This window comes from Serinus canaria, chromosome 20 (genome assembly GCF_022539315.1).
Source record: "Serinus canaria isolate serCan28SL12 chromosome 20, serCan2020, whole genome shotgun sequence".
Taxonomy (NCBI): Eukaryota; Metazoa; Chordata; class Aves; order Passeriformes; family Fringillidae; genus Serinus; species Serinus canaria.
The window spans coordinates 767268-791506 of NC_066333.1; the positions used below are offsets into that span (position 1 = coordinate 767268).

Consider the following 24239-nt stretch of genomic DNA (forward strand, 5'->3'; position numbering starts at 1 on the left):
CTGTACCTGGGAACAGAGAGAGGGTCCCTCCAGTATCTCCTTGCTATGCACAGGCAGAAGACACAGTGACATGGACCCCAGCTCAGCCCTGCAGGATTGTAGGCACACAAGGGCTGGGCCACCATGGCTTCTTGCCCACTGTTCCCTGTGCCAGCAAGATTAAAGTCACTTCCCACTGTCACACAGCACAGCTGTCACCCACCCCAGAGCCCCTGGCCACAGCCCTGGCCAGGCACAGCAGGGACTGGCAGCCACTGCAGATGGCCTCAGGCTGGGGAGAAGCTCCTTCCTCTGCTTTGTCTGTGCTTTTCCAGCAGTAAATCACTGGGGCAACACGCTGCCCTGGGAGGGGACTGCCACCCCCTCTTGGCAGTGGGAGACCAGGGCAGGGTGCAGCAGAGACTGAAGCATTTCCCATCCCTGTCGGAATGGAGAGAGGGGCATCCCATTTAAACCTATGCTTTAGGGCATGTGGCAGCACAAATGGGGCAGTTTACCATGGAACATGTTTCACCCTAACAAGATTCATTCTGCTGCATTTATTTATGCCCCCCTCTATGGCAGCATGATTAAAGACTTATTTCTGCACTCCTGCTGCAGCCATCAGGAGCCGACCTGTAATCACTCCATGTGAAACCAGGACAAGCAGAAGCAGCAAAATGAACCTCCATGGGCAGCAGGAGTTCTTGGCTTCAGGCAGGGACCAGGCTGGGGGTCAAGTGTGGTTATGCTCTGACTTCTGGGTATCTTCTGCAGATCATCCCCCTCTATGCCCAGCAACTTCAGCTTCTTGGGCATTCACTGCAACTGCCATGGCCAGCTCAAAATTCCCTCCATGGACATCCCAAATGAGTGGATTTTCTGCTTAGGACTATTTCAAGCTTTACAGGCTTCTGCTCCCCTCCTGGCAAAGTGGGGTGAGAGCTCTGCAGGGTGGCAGCTCTCCTCCCAAAATGGTTTACACTCTTCTGCAAGATCCTTCAATTACAGAAGACTAAACGTTATTTAATTTGTGACCTCGTGCTGAATAAGACACAATTAAATTCTACCTCTCTTACAATGGGGAATTCTCACCTGTGATGCTAGATGAGTCCTAACTGTTCCATGCATGACTCAGACACCCAAACGGCTCCATTAATGATTGTTTTAATAAATGTTCTATCTTTGTACAGACAATTTCCTGCCCTGTGACAAGTCTGGCACGAGGTCAAACCAAACCTTGGTCCCACGGTCAGCCCATGCTGAGGATGAAGGCAATCCTGGTAATGCCAAGCATCCTGAGGGGCTGTGACACCCCAGGGACATTCCTGGTGTCGTTCTTCACGAACCCCCCATGCCCCCTCGCAGGTGGGTAACAGTTGCTTGGCACATCCAGTGGTTTCGTCCCCAGCCCCCTCATTCGTTCCAAAATTTCTCTTTGGATGAGACCTATGCAGCGCAGCAGTGAGAAGGGAGCGGGAGCCTGGGAAGCCTCAAACCTCTTGTCCCTTCCCTTCGGCAGGCAGCAGCACATCCCCCGCACCCTTCCTGTCCCCCCCGCGTCCTCTGGGCGCTGCGGGCGGGACGGGACTCTTATCGCTTTTTTTGTCTTCAGTGGCTTCAGCTCTTAATTTCCGTCCATCTCCCTCCTCCCGTTCCCGTTGTACCTCGATGCCGGAGCTCCCCTCTTCCCCGCACCTCCGGGGGCTCAGCCCTTCCTACCCCAACACTCCGGCGCTCTCCAGCCTTTCCCTTTCCCCCGGGAGTCCCCAGCCCCTCGCCGCCGCCTGCCCGGGGCTCTGCCGCCTCCTCACCCCGCGGCTCGGAGGAACCCGACCGGACCCGGCCGCGCCCGCCCGACTCCCCCGAGACCCCGCTTCTCTCGCGGGACCCCCGGCCCCGCCCCGGGGCGGGGCCCCGCCCTCCCTGCGCCCGCTCCTATTGGCTGCTGCGGCGGCCAGTGGGCGGGCCCCTTTGTGACGTCACGATCAGCTGTCGGAAGGTGCCGATTTGTGCGGGGGAGCGGCGCGCGCTCGGCAGAACGGCGGGTTCCGCGCCGGCACCGGCACCGGGACAGGGACAGGTACTGGTACAGATACAGCACCGCCACTACCTCAGCGCCTTCCGCCGCCGGGACACGCAGGGCCGGTGAGTGCCCGCGGGACGCGGTCGGGGCCGGGGCTTTGCGGGCCCGCACGGTCCGGGCGGGGAGCGGCCGGCGGGGGCGGCGGCGGCCCGGGACGCCTCGGCTTCGGCCCCCCCGCTCCTGTTGTTTGTTTCTTCTTCACCGGATTAAGATTGGCGGTCGTTCCCCGCTCCCATTGGCTGCGCTGCGGTGACGTTGCCTCATTTGCATTTGACCTTGAGACGTCACAGGACTCCCCCCGTGTCCCGCCGTGACCCCGCCGACCCGGGGCCGTGGCCATGGTGGCACGTGCGACTGCCCGCGGTGGTCACGCGTGGGTGGCCCCCGTGCCCCTCCGCGCCCGTCGCTACCGTGGCTTATCTCAGCAGGAAACGTAGATTTGTCTCCCCCCGTGATGTTTAGGCGCACTTCGGGTGCGAAACGTGGCGTTTTGGAAAAGGAATTCGAATATATAAATATAAGTATGTGTCAATATATGAAATATGTCATAGAATCACAGAATGAGTCGGTTTGGGTGTGACCTTAAAAATCATCTCGTTCCAACCCCCTGCGGGGGGGGTGTCCTGGTAGGGGCACCTTCCTATTCTGTAATATACTGTATAAAATACAGCATATGTAGTATACTGTATGAAATAAATTTGTGTAAAGAATGTAAATAGACGTAAATCTCTAATACAAAGTATTATCTATTTAACTTATTTCCAGCAAATCCTTGATGCTTTGGATTTAGATCCCTCTGTCTTTAGATCTCGATTGTCTTTGTAAATCCCACCGGGTTTTATGAGATTCAGATGTATGCTTTGATGTTTTTGTTGAGTTTAGTTGTGCTGCCCGGGCAGGGGCCGGGTGTGAAAGGGGAGGGTGCTGGCAGTGCTTGGCTGAGCTTTGTGCCATGGGGCAACTCCACCACATCCCAGGATGGAGTCCCTCAGGTACCAAACACAGCATCTCCCTCTGCTATTGCTGCTCTAAGGGCACTTCCTTTGGGACAGCTCAAAAAAGTCATAAGTCCTAAAAGGGCAGCTCTCCTCTGGATTTCATGTCTCTCACTTCAGCTTGGCTGAGCCTGGCAGGCCCTGGAAACTAATCCTGCTCCCATTTAGGGGGACTCAATGTGGAAAAACTTAGACTCTGTGGAGTTTAAAAGCAGGTTAAAAAGGGCATTTGTGCTCTTGTAATTCTTTTATGCACATATATATACATATTTGTGACGGGGAGCTACAGCCCTGCTCAGAGCACCTGAGCAAAGAGACTGGCACCCTGTCATCCCAAAATAGTGGATGAAACTCCCTTGAGCCCAGCAATAGCCAGTGCTGAAGCAACACCAATGAGGGCTGAGCTGGGCAGGTGCCAAGTGCTGTTAGCTGTTTAGCCAAGGTTTTGCTGGGGTAGGAAACAATCCGAGAAACCCTCCCAGAAACAGGTGTTGGGCTCTGGTACAGGACTGTGCTGGACCTCCTTTCCCACCAGGCTTTATCTACAGAGTGCCAAGAACTCTGTTGTTTTGCTCTAAAATAAATCTTTCCTCTCATTTTATATTTCCTCCTCCCAAAATACCCCCCTTCTCCCCCCTCAAACAACAAACCTACCACAAAAGAAGACAAAAGCTGTCTGCTGTAGCTCACTGTCACTGTTGGGAACCCGTTGCATCAAACTGCTGCTTATCTGCATGAACAAAAAAGGAAAAATAGAAAAGTTTTCCCCCAGGTAATAAAATGGTAACACCTGCTTGTAATTAGACTGGAAAACCCTGTGACACAAACTTGTATCTGAGGGTTGTTAATGCTGACTGCACAGCGAGTCCTGCTCTGGTGAGGGGGGCCCTGAGTGGCCTTGGGGGGAGCTGCTGGGAGCTCGGGCTTCTTGTGGTGTGGAAGTGCAGTGTACCAGGTTCTGTTCAGGCTCTGTGATTTGGAGAGGCTGTAAGGCTGGGCTGCTCCACTCCCTCCCTCCCTCCCAGTGTGCAGTTCCTCGGGATGCTTCACTCCTTGGGATGCTTCACCCAGTGCATCCCAGAGAGGAAAGCTCTAAAATTTCATAGCGCAGCTCATGGCAAATCTAAAATTCCCAAGATCCTGCCAGCCCCTGGCAGATTTGCCAGGGCTGTGTGTGATGATATCAAGCAGCACGAGGTCACATTTGCCCTTGGGGTAAGGACCTTCCTGCAGCAGTGACAGAAGAGCTGCTGTGCATGCAGAGACCAGCTCTGGGAAAAACATCTCCTCATTCTGCAGGGTCCGCCTCCTTCAGACAGGATCTGGAGGAGCATGTGGGAGCTCTAGTCCCTGCTGAGACCCTGGACTGGCTGAGGAAAGACCTTCCAGGTCCTGTCTTGGTCTGCCATTAATAAGAGTGTCATGATGAAGAGGTTTTTTGTGATTTTTCAAACTGCTCTCTGCCTTCCCCCACTCTACTCCCCTGACCTGCCATGGAAGAGGCTCTGGCTCTGGCTCAGCCTCTCTTCTGCTGGAGTCTGTCTGTGCTGGCAGCACCTCGGGCTGCAGCTCTGCCCCTGTGCCCAGGGCTCCCCCAAGGGAATCCATCAATGGCCCTGCTGGCAAAGCAGTGGGATCAGCCGGACCTGGAGTAGTTGTGGGACCTAATTCAGCATTAATTCAGCCCCACCAAACGGTCCCAGGCAGGTCCCTGCCAGCTCTGGTCCCTCCCTTGATGGGGAGGGTTAGGGGACAGCCCAGGGATGATTCACTGGTCATTTCTGGGGTGATGAGCAGAACTCCCCTGAGCTGACCAGCTGCTGGATCCCCTTCTGTGTTTTGTGTTTCTGTGCCAGGTTTAGGATTTTCCTACATCCAGCACAGCGAGCCTTTGAAACGCTTGTCTAATTTAGGTAAAATGAGTTGAGAATCCCATTTCCCATGTGGGTTGGAGGAAGGCACCTGATTTGTACCTCTGCCTCCTGCTGGGCTGACTGCGCGGGGTATTCTTAGCTGTGCCGAGGAAGGGCTGCTCCCACTGCCTGCCAGCAGCATCCCTCCCGCCGCCGAGTATTTATGGAAAGTTTCAGGGAGCCTGTTGCCATTTCCAAGGGGAGTTGCTCTTTTCTCGCACGCTGGGACTTGTGAGAGTCGCCGGTCCTGGGGCGCTGCAGCTCCTGCCCGAGCTCCTGGCGCATCCCGGGGTTCTGCTGCCCAGCCTACTCCCTATTCTTAGCTCCGGGGGTTATTTGCAGCCACGGTGACTCAGAAAACTAATTACTGTGTCGAGGTTTCTGAAGGGGAAAAATAACTTGATGCATTGTGGTTTCCTTACTTCCACTTCAAATTTAATAATATTAATACTTGGCTTGTTGAAAAAGGCTGTTGGACTTTCTGGAAGGATTCTGATGGGCATAATTCAGTTAGAAACTTGTCTGTCCCCGAGTGTCCCTATGGGCTGTCCCCTTGTGCTGGCAGTGCCTTGTTTCTGGGAGCCTGGGAAGGATGGCAGCTGTCCCGTGGTGGTGGCCCCAGCTCTGGCAGGGGACAGGGGCTCAGTGTGTGGTTTCTGGGGCAGCTCAGCCCCAAGGGTGTGGCACATAGGCAGTCCCCTGAGCAGGGACACCTGGGACATGCCTCCCCACAGATGTGGGGCACCTGTAGACGCAGGAAAACTGGAAGAAGAGACCTGAGAGGAAGAGAAGGCATCTCCTGGTCCAAATTGGTTCTGTGGGCACCACCTCTGCCTGGTGACAAGGCACAGATTGACCTCAGTCCCCTATCAGGGACACAGTTGTGTCCCTTTTGCAGCTCCCATTCCAGCCCTCCATGCCCTGGTGTAAATGGGGGAAATGTTTGCTGCAGGGAAAGCAGAGGCTCTCCAAATACCTGGATAAACTTCAGAGCTTGATCTGCTGCTGGCTGCTCCAGCCAGAGAAGTGCTTGGTGGAACCTGCAGGGATGGAGGTGGCACGTGGCCATCTCACTGGGCAGGAGCTGGCCAAGGAGTCTCCAGTCTTTTGAAGGGCTTGGGAGGTCACCTGAGCCCTCCACGATGAGCTGATGGAGGAGCTTGGTGGCTGCCAGGGAGGGCCTGGAGGGTCTCCTAGGCCAGGAGCTGCTCCCTTCTAGGGGGGTGGGAGATTGCAGACTCACAGATTGCTTGGGGTTGGAAGGGACCTTACAGAGCATCTCATCCCACAGCCCTGCCCTGGGCAGGAACACCTTCCACTATCCCAGGCTGCTCCAAGCCCCATCCAGCCTGGCCTTGGACACTTCCAGGGATGGGGCAGCAACAGCTGCTCTGGGCAACCTGTTACCAGGGCCTGCCCACCCTCACAGCCAAAAATTCCTTCCCAATACCCATCTAACCCTGCCCTCTGGCAGTGGGAAGCCAGTCCCCCTTGTCCTGTCCCTCCATTCTATGTCCCCAGTCCCTCTCCAGCTCTCCTAGAGCCCCTTTAGGCCCTGGAAGGGGCTCCAAGGTCTCCCTGGATCCTCCTCTTCTCTGGATGAATCCACCCAGTTCTCCCAGCCTGTCCCAGAGCAGAGGGGCTCCAGACCTTGGAGCACCTTGTGGCCTCTTCTGGACTCACTGCAGTAGCTCCACATCCTTCTGATGTTGGGTCCCAAGGGCTGGAGGCAGCTCTGCAGGTGGGGTCTCACCTGAGTGGGCAGAGAGGCAGAATCCCCCCCTCACCTCTGCCCAGTGTGGGATCAGCCCAGGGCAGGGTTGCTTGCTGGGCTGCCAGTGCCCATGGCCAGGTCACACCCAGTTTGTCACCAGCAGCACCCCCAAGTCCTTCTCCCAGGGCTGCTCCCCACCCAGCCAGCCCCAGCCTGTGACCTTACCCAGGTGCAGGACCTTGCACTTGGCCTGGCTGAACTCCATGAGGTTCACGTGAGCTCCTCCAGCCTGCCCAGGACCCTCTGGGTGCCCCAGCCCCTCTGGCTGCTGAACTGATGGCTCCACACAGCTCAGTGCCATCCACACACCTGCTGAGAGCTCTGGAGATCAGAGCTTCATCCTGCTGCTTTAACCTGAGTTTTTCAGAGACAGGGTAAAGTAAGGAGGAAGATTAATGCTCATTTTGGCCCTTGCCTGCATTTTGGCCTTGCTCTGGCCTTCACCCTGCAGGTTTGATCCTGAAAGCTTTGCCAGGAGCCTCCTGCAGCTCCCTGGGCACCACCGTGGAGCTGGTCCTGCCACTGTAGGCCACCCGTGGCACAGAGTCTCTTGCACCAGGAAAGGGATCAGGGCCACCCCACATTCCCTGGCTCGGGGATGGTGACAGCTGGGGACTTACTTGAATTCTTTGAGGAATGATCCTTTAAAATGATCCATTTCAAGTTTTACTCTTAGGGGACCTTTTAATTCTCTCCCACTTCCTCCAGAGCTATGGCAGCTGCCTGTGAGCCCCTGTGCCTTCACTTAAGAAGTTACATTTGGGAGAGGGGACAATCAAAAATAACAGTGTCTGTTGTGTCCTCAGAAAAGACAAATTACCTCTGGGTTGGGGTAGACCTGAGGAACCCAGGTACCTCACTTCCCTTCCTGTGATTTTTCTGGGGACCAGTCCCTAAGCAGGCAGGTGCTCTGAGCTGTTCCTGGGGGAACAGCTTTCCTGCTGTCCTGTGAAAGCTTTTATCATGATTTAACAAAGGAAACCTAAGAGGTTTTGGCTGTGTCAGTGGTCATCTGACTTTGAGCTTGCTGGAGGTTGAGCCCTTGGCCGGGGCTCCCAAAGCCAAGGCTGCAGAGCATGGGAAGCACTCAGTGCAGCCAGACATTCCAGGCTGACTTGTCTTAGGCAACAGGGAAAATCCCTGCCTGCCTCAGCCCCTGACCTGTGGTGGCTGCTTGCATGCTTTTCTGGGTGACCTTGCCCTGGCAGCCAAACTGGGGCCACTGTCTTCCCCTGTCCCTGGGTGCCAGATCTTGTCCCCAGCTCTGCTGTTGGATGACATCCGTATCTGGGCAGGGACAAAGACTGACACTGGCATGAGGTAAGTCAAGAGCATTGCCAGTGTCCTCCTAGTGTGGTGGGCTTGGGGCACAGCACAGGGGACCCTGCTGTGCCCAGCCCCACTGGGTCATCCTGAAGACTTCTCTGCTGACACTGGGGTCAGCTTTGGCTCAGCACTTCTGCCAGCCTGGCAGTGCCCCAGCTCAATAAGCACACGAACCCACTGCTACCTCTCACTGAGCCAGGGCCATGGTGGCCTTGGAGGACTGGCCCCTGTGACCCCTGTGCCTGCCACAAGCTGCCCCAGTCCCTCCTGCCCGGGCACCTGGGGAGCAGCAAACAGTGGGAGACTCGGACATCACCACCAGGAACCTAGGAGCTGTGGAGTTTCTGTCACAATAAGATATTTAATAAACATCTTAAATAATTAATATTCATGTCATATTAAAAGGTATTTAGTGCCTAGGCCAGTGCTCAGGCAGGTGCTAGGTTTCCAGGCTGAGCTGGTGTGCTGAGGCTACCCCTACCCTCGGGGCTGGCCAGGGTGGCCTTTGCCAGCCTGAGCTGTTCCTGGGGGCACGTGGGCATCCTGTGGGGGGCAGCTCCCACTGAGCTGGGAGTGGAGCACACCAGAGTGCAGCCAGAGCCCAGCTGGGCAGCAGCCCCTCTGCTCTTGTTTCCCTGACTTATCTGAATGTGCTTTGATGATCCAGGTGCAGGGGGTGTCTGGCTGATTTCACTGGTGGCACTGCAGGGTAACAGCATGGCCATGGGGGCAGAGAAACAACTCTGTCATGCCTCAGTGCCCAGACCCTCCCTGCTCAGTGTCTCCCTCTCAGGACACTGAGCAGAGAGTCCTCCCTGACCTCCTGTTCTTCCTGGTGAGAGTCTCCACAAGTCCAGCTGAGCCATCCCAGAGTGAGTGGGAAGCTGGGCTGGAGCCCTGAGCACTGCAGTCTGCAGGGGCCATGGCCAGGTCACAGGTCTGGTCATGGTCTGCCTTGTGCCTCTGGGGCAACTGGAGTCACGAGGGAGCTGCTCTAGGGGACAGGTGGTGTCACACTTCTGCCCTGGCCATGCCAGGGAGGGAGAGCTGGCTGTTGCAGGGCTGCTTCATGCCCCATCACTCCCTACTGCAGCTGGAAGCGTCTGAGATCAGAGGCCCTGAGCTCCAGGGGATCCCATCCCTGGGGAAGGCTCCTTTGGTTTCTCATTTTCTGCATTGTTGAGCAGATCTTGTTCCTCCCAAGGCACCCGAGAGACTGCACAAGGCATTTCCATCCCACAGGGATGAAGAAAAGAGTGCCTGAGCCCCAGAACTGCAGTGCTCAGGCCAGCCACCTTTGCAGGGTGTTGGGACTGGGGAAGCCATGGGACAGCAGGGCTGAGCTAGAACTTGTCCTGCTGGAGGACTGGGGTGTGCATGGACACGTGGTGCCCCTGTACCCTTCCCGTTCCCATCTGCTTGTAGCAGATGGAGTTTCTCTGGGTGGAGCATCACTGGGGCTCCAAGGCCCCTTGGTGGACAGGGTTCTGACCTGAAATGGGGATTTTCCCCTTCAATGCACCCACATCAGTGTGCCATGCAGGGCAGCACCCAGCTGTCCCTCTCGCTGCACTGATCTCCTGCTGGCATTTTCTGGCCTTCTCATGCCATTTTAATGTCTCTGGACCAAGAGGCACACCAATAACACACAAATAATACTCTGCACCTTTTGGCTGCCACTCCTGTGCCTTGCCAAGAGCTTGGCAGACATTAATGGAATGAATGAGTGCTGACCTCCCCCCAACACTGGAGGGAATCTGCTTTCCCAGGGATAAAACAGTGATGAGCTGAGCAGAGGTGAAGCAGAGTCCCACAAAGGGCTGAGATGAGAGGCTGGGTGTGAACAGCAGTGTGTGCTGGCAGCCCAGAGAGCCAGTACCATCTTGTCCTCACAGGGTGGGCAGGAGATGGGGGGAATCTGCCCCTCTGCCCACCCAGGTGAGATCCTACCTGCAGAGCTGCCTCCAGCCCTGGGGACCCAACATCAGAAGGATGTGGAGCTGCTGCACTGAGTCCAGAAGAGGCCACAAAAAAGCTCCAGGGTCTGGAGTCTGTCAGGTCTGGAGCCTGACTGGGAGAGCTGAGGGTGCTCACCTGGAGAAGAGGCTCCAAGGAAATCTTAGAGCCCCTTCCAGGGCCTAAAGGATCTCCAGGAGATCTGGAAAGGGACTTTGGAAAAGGGACTGGAGTGACAGGACAAGGGGGAATGGCTTCCTACTGGCATAGGGCAGAGTTAGATGGAATTTTGAGAAGTAATTCTTGGCTGTGAGGGTGCTGAGGCCCTGGCACAGGGTGCCCAGAGTAGCTGTGGCTGCTCCATCCCTGTAAGTGTCCAAGGCCAGGTTGGATGGGGCTTGGAGCAGCCTGGGATAGTGGAAGGTGTCCCTGCCATGGAATGAGATGAGCCTTCAAGGTCCCTCCCAGTCCAAACCAGTCTGGGATTCTGTGACAATGCTCTCCTGGTCCTGCCTGGTGGCAGGAGCTTGGCATGTTTGCCTGACTTAGGGACACTGTCTGCTCTGTTCCTGCCAGCTCCTGGGGATGGGTCTCCTGGGACACCCCACCCATGAGGATGGGGCCACAATGAGGGGCTTGATGCAGGTGGGGGCTGCAAGGCACAGGCACCCAGTGCTGCTTCAGATACAGCACCAGCTGGGACAGCCCATGGCACAGATCAGTGCCAGAGGCACCTGTTGCTGTCCCCTTGAGCACATCCGAGCCCCTGGGATGCAGGAGGGCCACACTGGCAGCCTGGTTTTATGTGCTGTTCCTTTTTCTCTCCCTTTTCCAGGCCTTTGCACTGAAGCAAAGTGAAGCACCTCACAATTGCACTGCACACTGCTCAGCTCTGATTCCTCTGGCAGCCAAACATCTCTGTCACTGACACCTCAAGGGCTCTTTCTCCCCTCCCTGCCCATCTTCCTTGTGTCTGTGCCTGGAAGCTGGTGCCCAGCAGTAGCTCCATCTCCCTGTCCATCCTGCTGGACTGCTCCCCACCATGTTTCAGCGTCTCACCAGCCTCTTCTTCAGTGACAGCAGCACGCCAGAGGGCTTGGAGGAGCCCAAACCCTTTGTCGATGAAGAGGAGGAGGAGGATGGCTGGCTCATAATTGATCTTGCAGGTGAGCAAAGCAACAGAACTGTCTTCCCACAGCCTCTGCTGCACCTTGTCTCTCCAGAGGTGGGCAAACCCTTATATCAGCAGATGAGCTTACACCACATGGGAGCAGCTCTGCCTTTCAGTTTTTCTCCCCTGGTCCCCATGCTCTGCCCGTGGTGCCCAGCCCTGTGGTCACTGCAGCAGCCTGTGACCTGCTCCTCCTTTTCCCTTTCCTCTCCCAGTGATGGTTCTCAACTTTCTGACAGTGTGAGAGCAGCATCAGCATCTCCAGCTGGGGTTGCTGCTGCCCAGAAGGCTCCAGGTGCCTCCATGCCAGGAGGGGAGCCTGGCAAGGAGGGACATCACCCAGAGTTTTGGGGTGATGCTGCCCACGGGGGTCGGTGGGGAGGGGTCCCAGCCCTGGCAGGCTGGGCACAGCCATGGCCTGGGCTGAGCTGTGCCCTGGACAGCAGCACTTTTCCAGGAGGAGCCAAGCTCAGCTGCTCACTGCCCTGGCCCTGCTGAAAGCACACTGGGAGCCTGTTCCCCTAGGACACCCCAGTCCTGGTGGGGGGGGTGGGGCTGTCGCCGTGGGAGGGCAGGTGGCAGTGGTGCCTGTTCCAGCTGGGGATGTGCCACCAGGGATCTGCCCATGCTTGGGTCATTTGAGAGGAGTAAATCTCAGCTCCATGGGGGTTATCTTCCCAAATTATTCCCACTGTCCATGCCAAGCACAAGGGATGTTTGGCACCAGGTGCCTGTACCTAGGGAGCCCACAGGGCTCCCCATTCCCAGAGCCATCCCGAGCCTTGTATAACACCAACCAGGCAGATTGAATTCCTCCTGTGCAGATCTTCTCCAGCTCTGTTCAGGCCTTGGGAGTTTCTGTTGTCAATTGATGACTCAGCCAATTGCAATGATGTTTTTATGACCTTTTCCTTGCCAATCCAGCAGCAGAGACAAACCCTCCTGCCTGTGCAGGAGCTCCTGATGGCCGTGCTCTGCTTTGGTAGCCCCTGGTTGGTTGTGAGGCCCCAGCTCAGGGGACCACAGATGTATCCTGCAGGTTTAGGAGGAGGGGTTTGTCCTCCCTCTTACAGGCAGGTCTCTGGGCAGAGGTTCCCTGCCTGTTCCCCATGCTTGTTTTTGTTATTCAAGTTGTTCATTAAGGCTTTTTTTTCCCATATGCAGTGACCTGGAGAAGGGACCAGAGCAGGGACAAGTCTGGGATGGGGGACAGGGCCAGCCCCATGCCTGGTGGGAGCACTGGAGAGCTGCTGGAGGTGATGGGTGGTGTGGGCATGGGCAGCTATGGGGGCTTCTCTGTGCTCTGGGCATTCAGGTGCCCATCCAGGGAGGGTCAGGGCAGTGCCATGGCAGAGGGTTGTTGCAAAGGAGGTCCCTGGAGGAGTGGGCACGCAGCTGCCACGTGTCAGGGCCAGCTGGCAGCAGCTGCAATGAGCCTAAGGCATGCCAGAGGAGCCAGAAGCTTCCCCAGCCAGAGAAAGGCTGTTCCCTGATCCCTGGGTCGAGGCAGATGGCTCACAGGGGACCAGGGCCTGACTCTGGCACAAAACACTCCCATGTTTTCCCAGGAAAGTGCCTCGGCTCTTGGTGCAGTGCTGGCTTCCAGCAGTGTCTGCCTGTGAATGGCACCCTGCTGCTAATTCAGCTTCACTTGGTTCCCACAGCAGTCCCTGAACAGCGGGGGACCAGATTCTTTCAACGCTATTTCTGGGGCTTGAGTTATACCAAACACTCCAAGGATCAAACCCCGAGCCCCATCCTTTCCCTTGGAGCTGTGGTGGCCAGCAGCTGCTCCCAGCCTGGCTCCCTCCCAGCAGCAGAGAGGCAGCCTAGGGAGCCTCTGGATTTAGCCTCTGCCCACATGGTCATTGCCCCCTGTGTTGGAAAAGGCATCAGAATTACTCAGACCTTCCTGGAATGTTTCTGATGCTGCTCCTGCCCCCTTGCTTATCCTGGCCCTGCTCAGCACCCAGGGAGAGAGCAGAGAGCATTTCCCAGGAGGTGGCTTCATCACTGAGGTACTTGAGGATCCCAAAATATTCCTTTCTGACATTAAACCCTACCTTGGCAAAGGATGGGCACAGTGCCCAGGATGCTCTCTGTGCCCTTTGTGGGAGTGCTGCTCCAGCCGAGCTTGGTGCCTGTCCCCAGGCTGACAAACAATCCCCAGCCCGGCACGTCAACAGCTATTAATAGGCTGATATCCTCTGACCTGGAGAAAGACATTCTCGTGTTTGGAAGGCCAACTGTGGCCTGTCCTGAGCCCGGGCATCAGCTGCAGAGGAGCTGGGGATGCACCGAGCCAGAAATACCCAGCCCCATGCTCTGTCTCTCCACACAAGAACAGTTTCATCTGTGCTTCCTCCTGCTCCCTCATCCAGCTGCAGGGTCCATGTATTTACTGCACTGCCTCCCCCCTCACCAATTCCCTCAAATCCCCCTGGTGAGTCAGGCAATGGGTGTGGGCATCCCCCCATTTGGTGATGCTCCCTGCCCGTTACCGCACCGGTAATTCCTAGCACAGGCAGCCGAGAAAAGCTCCGAGTTCTGCTGCCAGGCGGAGGTGAGGAAGGGACGGCATGGGAGGCTTGCGGGGTGTCATCCTCTGGATCAGCCACTCAAAATTTGGCCTCTCACAGGCTGGAGTTGAAGGCACAGTGAAAACCTTTGCTGAAGAATTTATTCCCATTATTTCTTCCAGAGAAAAGGTGTGGACTGTTTTTTCTGCTGTGTGTGCTTGGTTTCCGTGTTCGCGGAGTGCCGGGTGGTGTTTGTGAGCACCGGCGTGTCGGCATTCCCCCGGCACGGCCCCCCCCCCGGCCCGGCCCGGCTCAGATGCCATCAGAAAGGAGAAAGCACCGTTTTTCACTGCCTCAGCTTCTCTCCTTTTGGGAAGGAAAAAGCCCCTTGCTGCAGTAAGCCCTGCCGGTGTCCCACTTCTGTGGCCCGGCCTGTCCAAGCAGAGCCGTGTCCGTGCCGGAGCGGGGGGTTCAGGCCGGGGCGCGGCGCGGGCCCGCGAGTGGCGGTGTGCCGGCGGTGGGTGTCTCTCGCACTAACGATGCCCCTTTCTCTCCCCCTCCCTCCCTTCCTCCCCACTGTCCATGGTATGCGTGTGTGTCCCCGCTGCGCCCCGCATGGCTCTGCACCCCCGCCCCAGGCAGCCGTGCCCGCCCCGGCCCCGCCCGCCGCCCGGCTGCCGGCGGTACCGGGCGCTCGGCGCGACCCCGCCCGACGCCCCCCGGTCCTCCTTTGCCACCGGCTGCTTCCCCGGTTCCGGCCGGTCCCTGCTTGATGGACGAGAGTTGGTTTGTCACCCCTCCCCCCTGTTTTACTGCAGAGGAGCCCGGCCCCGACGGCGTGGGGAGCAGCCCCATGGAGGACCTGCTCATCGAGCACCCCAGCATGTCGGTCTACGTCACCAGCACCCTCGAGGTGGATGGGGAGGGCCCCGAGGACGATGCTGCAGAGTGAGTGCACTGTGAGGGTGTTGGGGGGCCAGCAGCCCCAGCACCCGCTGAGGGACCAGGGCTGGACTGTCGGTCCTGCCATCCCAAATCCCCGCCTACACCCAGGAATGTTTCACCCACGGACATAGTGTGGCAGTGGGGGACATCAGTGTCCCCACGCCCACCTCAGGGAACACTGCATATGTGGCAGGGTGCTCCAGCTGTCACCATGCGTGGCTGGCAGCTGCCGTATCCAAAATCCTCTGCTAAGGGGTCTCAGTAGCAGATTCAGGCTGCAGGACATGAGCTTGGCACTGGGCTGTGCTGGGAGAGGGCTGCGTTCATCTCCCCTGCCCTTAGCAGGGTCTCCTGGCACGGCCACCTCTGCCAAGGCCATTCCTGCCAATGCCAGTGCCACCTGTCACCCGTGCAGGGGGGTTTGCCAGGCAGGGCTTACACCGGGGGTTTGCATAGGCATGGCACAAGCAAAGCAAGCCCAATGGGACAGGGTGGCCCCCTGAAGACCTCTAGGTCTCTCAGGCAGGAGGGTGCTGCAGCTCCCCTCAATCACCTGCCTGTCCCCAGACTGGCCTGGCATGGGGGTGGGTATCCCACAGCTGTGGGGAGTGGGACACTTCTCCTTGCCCCAAACCAGAGCTCAGCAGTGGGGAAATTAAACAGAAATGCCCCAAATAGCCCCTTTGCCCCCAGGCCTGTGGGCTAAAGCCCTCCACACCCATTTCTGGGGCCACATCCTGGAGCTCTGTCCTCCCCCCAGGGCTGCTTTCCCCTGCCCTGCAGCCCCCAGGGAAAACCTGGAGCGTGCCCACGCTCAGCCCGACTGCTGCCGGACAAGCCCTGGCTGCCACCGTGCCATGGCGTCCCTGCCCTCCCCCCAGTCCCAGCCCTCCAGCTCCTCCCCTGCAGCCCGTCAGTGGAGCAGGGGAGGAGTAAGAATTTAGGGTGAGCTTTGCTCCAGGCTAGGAGACTGTTCCTGGGTATGGGACAGCATTTCTAATTAGAGGACAGCATTCCTAGTTGGAAGGTGCTATTCTTGGCTAGAGAACACCATTCCTGGTTAGGTGACACTGGTCCTGCCTAGTGGACACCATTCCTTCAGGACTTGTCTCTTTCCAAAGTCTCTCTGAGGGGCAGAGCTTGATGTCCAGAGTGGACAGAGTGTTCTGGAGTGCCTCAGTGCTGGAGGGGGGCAGAGAAGGGCTAAAAGGAACCTGAGACTAGCCAAGGCTCCAGAGGGGTCACAGTGGGATGGACACAGCGGAGTTCTTGGTGGTGTCTTGATATTTTCGGGTGTCCCAGAGGCTGCCTTGCTGGAGCATCGCTCCGCTCCGCTGGGGCCGGAGAGCCGTGGGGCGGGAGGGCCGTGCCGGAGGTCGGTGACCGGTGTCCCCCGCCTGCCAGGGCGGGGCCGATGCTGTGGCGCTGACGCCGCTGTCTCCGCAGGGACGTTCCGGAGCCGCGGCCGGAGCCGCCGGTGCCGCACCGCGGCCGGGCGCTGCCGGTGAAGGCGGCGGCGCTGGACAAGGCGGGGCAGGCGCAGCGGGCGCAGCGGGCCAAGCAGCTGGCGGAGCGGCACCGCCTGGCCCAGAAGGCGCTGCAGCGGCAGAACCGGGCCCGACAGCGCCCGTCCCGCCGCGCCAAGCAGCTCCCAGGGGCCTTCGTCCACCAGCCCTGCCAGCGCCACTGCAACTACTGACCTCGCTCCGCCGCCCAGGGGCTCCCCCCGACCGGCCCCGGCCCCGGGAGCGGCCTCCACGGACACCGGGGACACGGCGGCGGCTTCACTCCACACCCCCGCCCGCACGCCTGACCCGCACTCCTCATCTCCCTCCTGTACCCTCACCGCGCCCCTCGCCCTCGATGCCGTCTGGGCCACGACTCCTGGAGCCGCCGGCATGGAGGGCCACGCTGCCCCTCCCCAGCTGCCTCGGCAGCGTCCACGCGGGAAATCAGAATTCCCGGTGCAATCACCTGTTCCTGAAATCACCTGTTCCCGGTGAGACCTGTTTGTCCTGATAAGCCTGTGACATCAGTGCCTTTCCTCACGTCATGACTCCATGTACAGCCTGGCTGGGATGTCACAGAGACATCGAGCGGGAGAGACGAGAGCAATGAAGCCACAAGATTTGGGATTTGTAGGAAAATCTCATCAATAACACTAAATAATGCTTCCGCCCTGCAAAACCAGCAAACACTCCTCTCCCTCCTTGATTTGTTAGCTACATTTTACCGTGATAAGATAACCCCCCACTGCCAGTCCTGAAGGGGCTTGTGGTTGAAAGCGCTGGTAGAATCTCCACGGCTGGGTCAGCCAGGCAGCTCCTGGTGCCTCACGGTGTTGTTTTTTTTTAACAACCTTAAAAGGAATCTCAGGAATCAAAGCACCGTCCCAGCGCCACTCCGGAGCCCTTGGCTACCGTGCCAGGAGGGGTGGCCAGCCTGGGGTGGCATCACTGTGGCTGGGGGTTCCCTCCGAGCCAGCCCTTTGGCCCTGGAGCCAGTCACCTGCCCCAGCCCCTGTATCTGTGTGTGTATTTCTCTCTGTTCCTGGACACTCAGAGGAGGCTCTGTAAAGCTGAGGGTCGCTGCCTGCCGCGTGTTAGTCCCCGGGAGGGGAGAGGAGGCAGGATCTGCACAGCTTCCCTGAGGTGGCCGAAGCACGTCTGTGGTGGTGGTGAAGAGATGCTGAAGGGAAGAGGCTGAAGTAAGGACAAAGATGGATCTGGGAGCCGCTGCAATGAGTCAGGATCGGGCAGGCCTGAGTGAGAGGATTGCTGTAACAGGAGCTGTGACAGAGGCATCCTCTTTCCCCACTGAAATTGGCATGCTTTCCCGTGAAGGGCCAAATTCACTGCTAGGTGATGCTAATTTTTAATGCAAATCCCTCCTCTCTCCATGATGGACTCCTTCTGCCTTCGGAAGAACATGGTCCAGGCTTTTCACTGGCTCCAGCACCAGCTGAGACAGCTTCAAATCCAGCAGAAATTTGCTGATCTGCCCCGAGTTTGCTCCTTTTAGGAACCAGCTTTGTACCCTCTGCCCTGGGAAAGCGTCCTGCTCATGACCACAGCCTGGATTCCCACCCTCTGAGACAAGACATACCCCCACAACACTCCAGAAAATTCTGATTTCACCAGAGGTTCTTCCTCTCACCATGTTGCATCCTTTAATATCAGCTGGGGACCTTGGCTGAAGGAATTGTGATGAGCCCAAACTGAGACAGCTGATAGTTATTAATTCTTTTAATGAGATGAAAGCCAAAATGAACCTTCTTAGTAGCAACAGCCCCTAACTCCGGGCCAAGCATCCTGGACCGTAGTAGCCAGCTGCTGCTGCTCCCCTGCAGCATTTCCCCTTCACTCCACTGCCTCAGCTTTCCCAAAAGCACAGAGCTGGGCAGCTCCAGGGTGGTGCATCCCGAGAGGTGGAACTGCGTGCCCACGGCATTGTCCCGCCCTCCTCGGGCCTCACCACAGCCCCTGTCCCTCGCCAAGCCTGACCTCCCCCAGGTCACCCTGCTGGTGAACAGACTGGCATCTCCTGACTCCAGGGGAGCATTTACATCCTTTGGCTCCCTGGGCTTCACACTCAATGCCGTTTTTTGCCCCTGCAGTAATGCCTGGGATGGACTGGGAGCAGGGCAGTGCAGGGCCAGTGGCACAGGTGCTGTGGCACAGGCAGGGCTGAGCCCAGCTGGGGTGGGTGCTGCCTTCCCATCCCCGCTGACGCCGCTCCGGGGCCACTGTGCAGCAGTGATGGAGGAAGCATTTTCTCTCTGGCCCCAGCTCACATCAAGAAGGGCAGAAGCCAAGCACTGTCCAGCCCCCAGCTTGGTCTCCACTACAAATTCTCCTGCTGTCAGTCCCTCTGAGCACTCCAGAAATCAGAGGCTGGCTGTGACCCCACTGCCCCCTCGGCACTCCCAGAGGAGCAGCCTGGGGGAGCAGTGGCCCCAAGGCAGATCCTGCCATGTCTTACCTGCCAGGCTCTCCTGTGCCTGCCCAACTGCTGGAGATGGTACCCCAGGAGAAATCCCTTGTGGAATTCCTCCCGTGCACCCTTCTCATCTGCTGTGAGCCAGCCCTTGGCCGTGTTCCTGGGGGACTTGTCTCAGCCTGGCACTGCCACAGCACCCAGCCCCCAGTGCCCATTGCAAACAGGTGATCTTCTTCCTCTGTCCTTGTTTTCAGAAGCAAATTCAAACTCTTTCTGTGCCAGTCTGAGATGTCTTTCATCACTCTGTGCCCAGCCAGCACAGGAGATGAAGCAGAACTATTACCACACTTTATATCCAGAGTATGTTTATAAAAGATTAATAAATTATTAATAATGTTTTCATGAAGAGGTTAATCCAGACCCTGTGCCTCTGGTGGGTCAGCAGTGCACAAACCACAGCAAATGAGCTCCTGCAAGTCCCCTCTGTTGTTTGCACTCTTGCCATGTATTAACACCTAACACTCACCTGCCAGTCCTTGCTAGGCGACTGTCACCCTCGGTGTGACCCTCCCCTCCCTGTGCTCTGGTCAGCCTGTCCTTTGCAGAAGACCTGCAATGTTCTGCTCCTGCCCAGCAGCAAGCACAAGGCCTGGCCTGGTCCCAGGCCTCCTGCCCAGTGCTGCCAGAGCAAGAAAACCCCTTTTCACTGAGGTTTTTTGTCTCCTCAAATCTTAAAACAAATGAAAGGTGCTTAAGAACTGAGAACTTCCTGTGTGTGCACCCATTTGCATGTGTAGGTATTTCAAAGCCCAGTGTGGGTGTTCTGTAACTTGTTTTGGGGTTGATTTTTTTAGAGGTTTGTAGGTTTGGTTTTTTTGCACCCAGTATTTGTGATGCACTGTGTGGTGCTTCCAATGGGAAGGTTCTGGTTTGCAGGGAGCCCTTGAGCTGGTCCCGCTGCAACAGGTGGGGTGAATTTTGCTTTCTTTTCTGTAGGTTCCCCCTAACTTGTGTAGGGGAAAACTTCAGCATGGACTCAGGGACAAACCAATCTGCTGGGGTCTTCAAAAATGTCTTTTTCCCAGGCTTCTCTGTTAGAATGTGGGGTTTGGTTCTGGGATGCTGCAGGCATGTGGCAGCACATGGTGGTAACAGGAGCTTCAGGGTGCTCTGGCACTCCAGTGTGAAAAAGAAATTGTGGCCATTCATGGTGGGATCATTCCTGGGCTGCAGCCCCTCTTCATTTGTTCATGACCTGACAATTCACCTTTACAGCTGAATGTGGCTGGTCCCCTTTTAGACTGGCTTGTGAGCAACCAGGCACAGATTTTCAGAAGTGAGCTCCTGGGGTTTGGGAAGTGCAGCAGGACTGTGTGTTATGGCCTGACTCACCATATCACTGGGATCAGGGGACAGCCAGGATGGGGAAGCCTCTGAAATGATCACCTGGGGAAATGATGATGCAGGCAACTGAAAGAAATTTTTGTGTTTCTTGCAATGAAAGCATGAAAAAGGGAAGAATTCCCAGTGGAGAGGCCTGGGCAAATCCCTGTTCAGTAAATGCCAGCTTTGCCGGGCCGTGTGTCAGTGCTGGGCTCAGACACCTGAGCTGGCTCCAGCCCCTGCTCAGGTGGGCAGCAGAACACTGGGCCAGGCTGGGACAGTGCTCTCAGCAGTGCTGGAGTTTGTGAGACCCCTTCTGGAGGGAAGAATCTTCCCACCACTGAAGCCCCCGTGGTTCAGGGATCTTCTCCAAGTAAGATTTGCCTCTGCTTGCCTGGCTCTGCTCTGGCAGATGAGGAGGATGAACCCTCTGATGGGACAGGAGAGACAGCCCTGCTGGGGAAGTGCCACCTCTTGGGCTGCACCAGGGCCACCAATGCCCCCCAGGCTGTGCTTGCTGCACTGGCCAAGCTATGGCCATGGCACACTCAGGACCCCTCACCAGCAGCCACAACAAAGTTCTCACACCAAATTCTGGCTCTTGCTTGGTACCACAAGGCTGGAGGGATGCCAAGGGAGTGGGGGCAAATCCTCCTCACTTGTTGCTCTGAAACTTGCACTCACAAATGCTCTTTCTGAGAAACTCTGCTGCAAAAGCTTGATCTGGAAGGGAAACAATTCTTTCTGTGGGATTCCACATTTCCTTTTCATTGTGCAGAACATCAATGCATGGCTCATCCCAAAGATCACTGCTGTGGGAATCTTCTCTCTTTAGGCTTGTTTCTAATCAATAATTTTACATTTACATCACACTAGTACTTTTTCCTCTTCTATTCAACCCTAATGGGGAGCAAAATACCCACGTAGCTGTCTTACTGCACCAGTAAGGGGAAAAAAATAGATAAAAAATACTCCAGTGAGGTTCTGGGCTTGAGTCCCACAGCTTTGCAGTTGCCCCTCTGGATCAGTATCAATTCCATTGCTCTGCCAAAAGTGGAAATTAAACTTTGTGTGAATTTATTGAAAAACAAGTGAGTCCCCAAAGATCAAGCATCTAATAATCAGGAGACAGTAAGAAGACATAAGTAACCTCAAGTCAAGAGAAATGGTTCTCAGCATATTTCAGAATGCAGCACTGAGCCCCACTGCCCTGGGAATGGCTGCTGGCAGTCCTCAAGTTTTCCCGGAGTCTCTGGGTTGGAACAGGAGGCCATCCATATCCAGCTGGTGCCACAGGGACCCTGGAGCCATCAGGGATTGTCAGCTGCCACCACTCCCAGCCTCCAGTTTGCTGCTCCTCCTTTGTTTCATGCACTCAGCAATAGCTGCTTCTGGCAGGTGGGGAGCATCAGCAGCCCAGCATCTCCCCAGCTTCTCAGAGCTTCCCCCCAAGCCCTTCTCCACTGTGGACTGTGGTAACCTCAGCACAGCTGGCAGAGACCAGATCCTGAGGAGGGACATCCATGGCTCTGGCAGCAGCCTTCTCCCAGGGGATTGCCACAGGCAGACCTACCTGGGACAGGAATGGGCCTTAAAAGGGGCTGATCCCCTCAGGGCTTGTCTTCTTCAAGGTGGTCCTTCCCACCTCTCAGATCTGCTCCATACAAAGTCAGTAACCTCCTCTTGTCCTCATGGGCTCCATCTCCATCCCATTCCCATCACTGGAGTGGCTGCCACAAGTTGCCTGAACGTGGCTGTAGGAGCTGGATGCAGCAGTGGGAAGGGGTCTGCCTGCCTGAAGAGTCCCTTTTTGCTGAGAGGTGTCCTCAGCCCCCTGGAGCTGCCACCTTCTCCTCGCTCATCTCCAGGATCCCAGAGCCCTCCCAGCCGCGGGCTCTGGGCACCTGCACATGCTTGGCCAGGAGGTCTCCCTGTTCCATCAGACTTTCTTTTTGCTTCTTGAAAACGTTTGTCATTGACCCATCACCCTCTCCTTAGAGAAATGAGGATGACGAGGATGAGCAGCTCCATTCAATAGCAAAGGTGGCTTTTATGTGTGATCATTTTTTCAGTTCTGTGCAGAGTGGTGACAGCCAAGTGTGTCCCCTGTCACTCATTCCCAGCTGACCCCTCCTGGGCTGGCGAGGGGGTTGCTCTTCCAACCCCATATTTTGTACAGGGATGCTGCCCCATGCTCCAGAGCACAAAAAGAGCTGCAAAGCTTTGACTTTGTTGCAACTAAACCTGAAAATCCTTCTGCCTTCCACTTTGACCCTATTTCATTGCATGGCGAGAGGGAAGATTTTATTCTCTGCAAATGGAGAGGAAAACAGCACAGTAAATTCTAAATGTAGCTTAAAAATGGGTTGCACAGGGGAGCCCAAAGCTCCTCTGCTCTTTCACATTCACCTCATGTACCCTTGCTGGGAAGCTGTGAGCAGCTGTGCCCAAGTCTGAGTTCTTGTCCTCAGCTTTGTGCTTCGGGAAGTCTGGGGATGAGGGAGCAGCACAAGGTGTAGCAGTGACATTTCCTCTTGTGTCAGAACTGTCCTTGCACAGAGCCACTGAGCACTGCAATATTCTATCTGTTATCCACCCCTGGTACCTGCTTGTGAAACTCTTGCCCACACATTGCCCTCCCCCATGCGGGGCTGACTGACTGTACATGTGCCTTCACCCTTTGTCATTGTTTGGCATCTTTTTTTAGCACAATTACAGAACTTGAAAAAATCATTGAGCTGCAGTTACAAGTCCTATGCAAGAGGTGACCAGGGAGTCAGTTTTTGGTATTTCTGTGTTTCTGTGTTGTTTTCAAAGTCACTGTGGGGTTTTCCAGAGAATCCCAACAGAATAAATGCCCCCAAAATTTTTTTTGTGGTTTTTTTTGGTTGTTGTTGTTGGGTTGTTTTTTTTTTTTTGTTTGTTTGTTTTTTTGTTTTTTTTTTTTTTTCTAAAAAGCATTTAGCATTTTGGATATACTAAATCTTTTAGGCAGCTTTGAAAAGCTCTAAACCCCAGTTGCCCATGGGGCTGTGTTTGGAGAGCGAGCAGGAGCAGGAGCAGCAGGACAGATGCAGGAGCAGCAGGATGGATGCAGGAGCAGCAGGACAGTTGGCTGCTCCATGGTTGGACAAGGTTGCCTTAAGCCTTCCCTGAAATGCCCCAGAGAATGTTCTGTGCCCTCCCGCCTGTGCCCGGGGCAGCCCGGGCAGAGCAGCTCCCGCCCCGGGCTCTGCCTTAGGCTGGCACAGCCGCCACGGGGGTCTGGGAGAAGAGGGAGAAACCAGCCCCACGTTTTCTACATCACCTGTGCTGTAGGACTGAGACCTCGTCTGGAACTCGAAGCTAAAGAAATCCGTCCTTCTTGTGTGCTTTGTGTTCAGTTGGTGTAAGCAGGGTTCGTAGGAAGGGGTGTCTCCTCCTCGTAGAACATTGTGTAAACATTTGCTGTGTGTCGATTGCCTGGGACACATTGTGTAGCGTGCCTGTGTGTGTAACCTGGTTTTGGTTGTTAGGTTGTAATGCTGTCTCTTGACTGAAAAAAAAATCTAATATAAAGAAAAATCACAAGAAATAAAAAAAATATATATTTAAAATCTATTTTATGTGTATTCCTCTAAAGCCTGCAAGTTAAATCTGTCTGCAAAATGCTTGGTTTTTTAAAAAGGATTTTTAAAAGTCAATGGTTTGAATGACAAATTACAGAAAAACATCCCCTTTGAAGACAAGGACACACAGGAGAGAGGATGGCACAGGCTGAGGGATTGGAGGGGATTTTTTTCCCCTTCCCCATTACCAAACCTTACAACTTAGCAGATAATGACAGAGCTAAAGCAGATGTTGATTGCCCTGAGAAAATCCCAGATCAGCCAATCTGTGCAGCATCAGCTGTTTCTCCAAGCACAGTGTGAGATGTTCTCAGCACCCACGAGAGGCAGAGATGCCTCCAAGGTGATTAAGGGCTTGGAGATGAGGAGAGGCTGAGAGCTGGGACTGCCCAGCCTGGAGGAGGTTCAGGGAGATGCCACCTTGTGTGCAGATTACTGATGGGGCAAGTGCAGAAAACTGGAACATTCTCAGAGCAGGGACAGGGTGAGAGGCACAAACTGAAGTAAAAAGAAATTTCTCTAAAAGATAGGAAAATGCTTTTTCACTGCGAGGGTGGTTGGCCACAGGAGCAGGTTGAGAGGTTGAGGAGCCTTCATCCTTAGAGATACTCAGGATGAGAGGAGACGTGGCCATGAGCAGTTTGG

The 24239-nt window shown here is 55.9% G+C and overlaps 1 protein-coding gene across 2 annotated transcripts; it reads left to right on the plus strand.

Annotated features, from left to right (window-relative positions):
• Window positions 1-1961: 1961 nt before the first annotated feature.
• TP53INP2 (tumor protein p53 inducible nuclear protein 2) lies at window positions 1962-23156 on the plus strand. 2 transcript variants are annotated; one of them, XM_050982208.1, is made up of 4 exons: window positions 1962-2127; window positions 10865-11195; window positions 14538-14667; window positions 16111-23156. In XM_050982208.1, exons 2-4 carry the CDS (start codon window positions 11072-11074, stop codon window positions 16361-16363), a joined length of 507 nt encoding a protein of 168 aa, XP_050838165.1. In that variant the 5' UTR covers window positions 1962-2127; window positions 10865-11071; the 3' UTR covers window positions 16364-23156. The 2 variants fall into 2 exon arrangements, with proteins under 2 accessions (XP_050838165.1, XP_050838166.1); XM_050982209.1 differs by having other exon boundaries at window positions 1962-2062.
• The last annotated feature ends 1083 nt before the right edge of the window (window positions 23157-24239 follow it).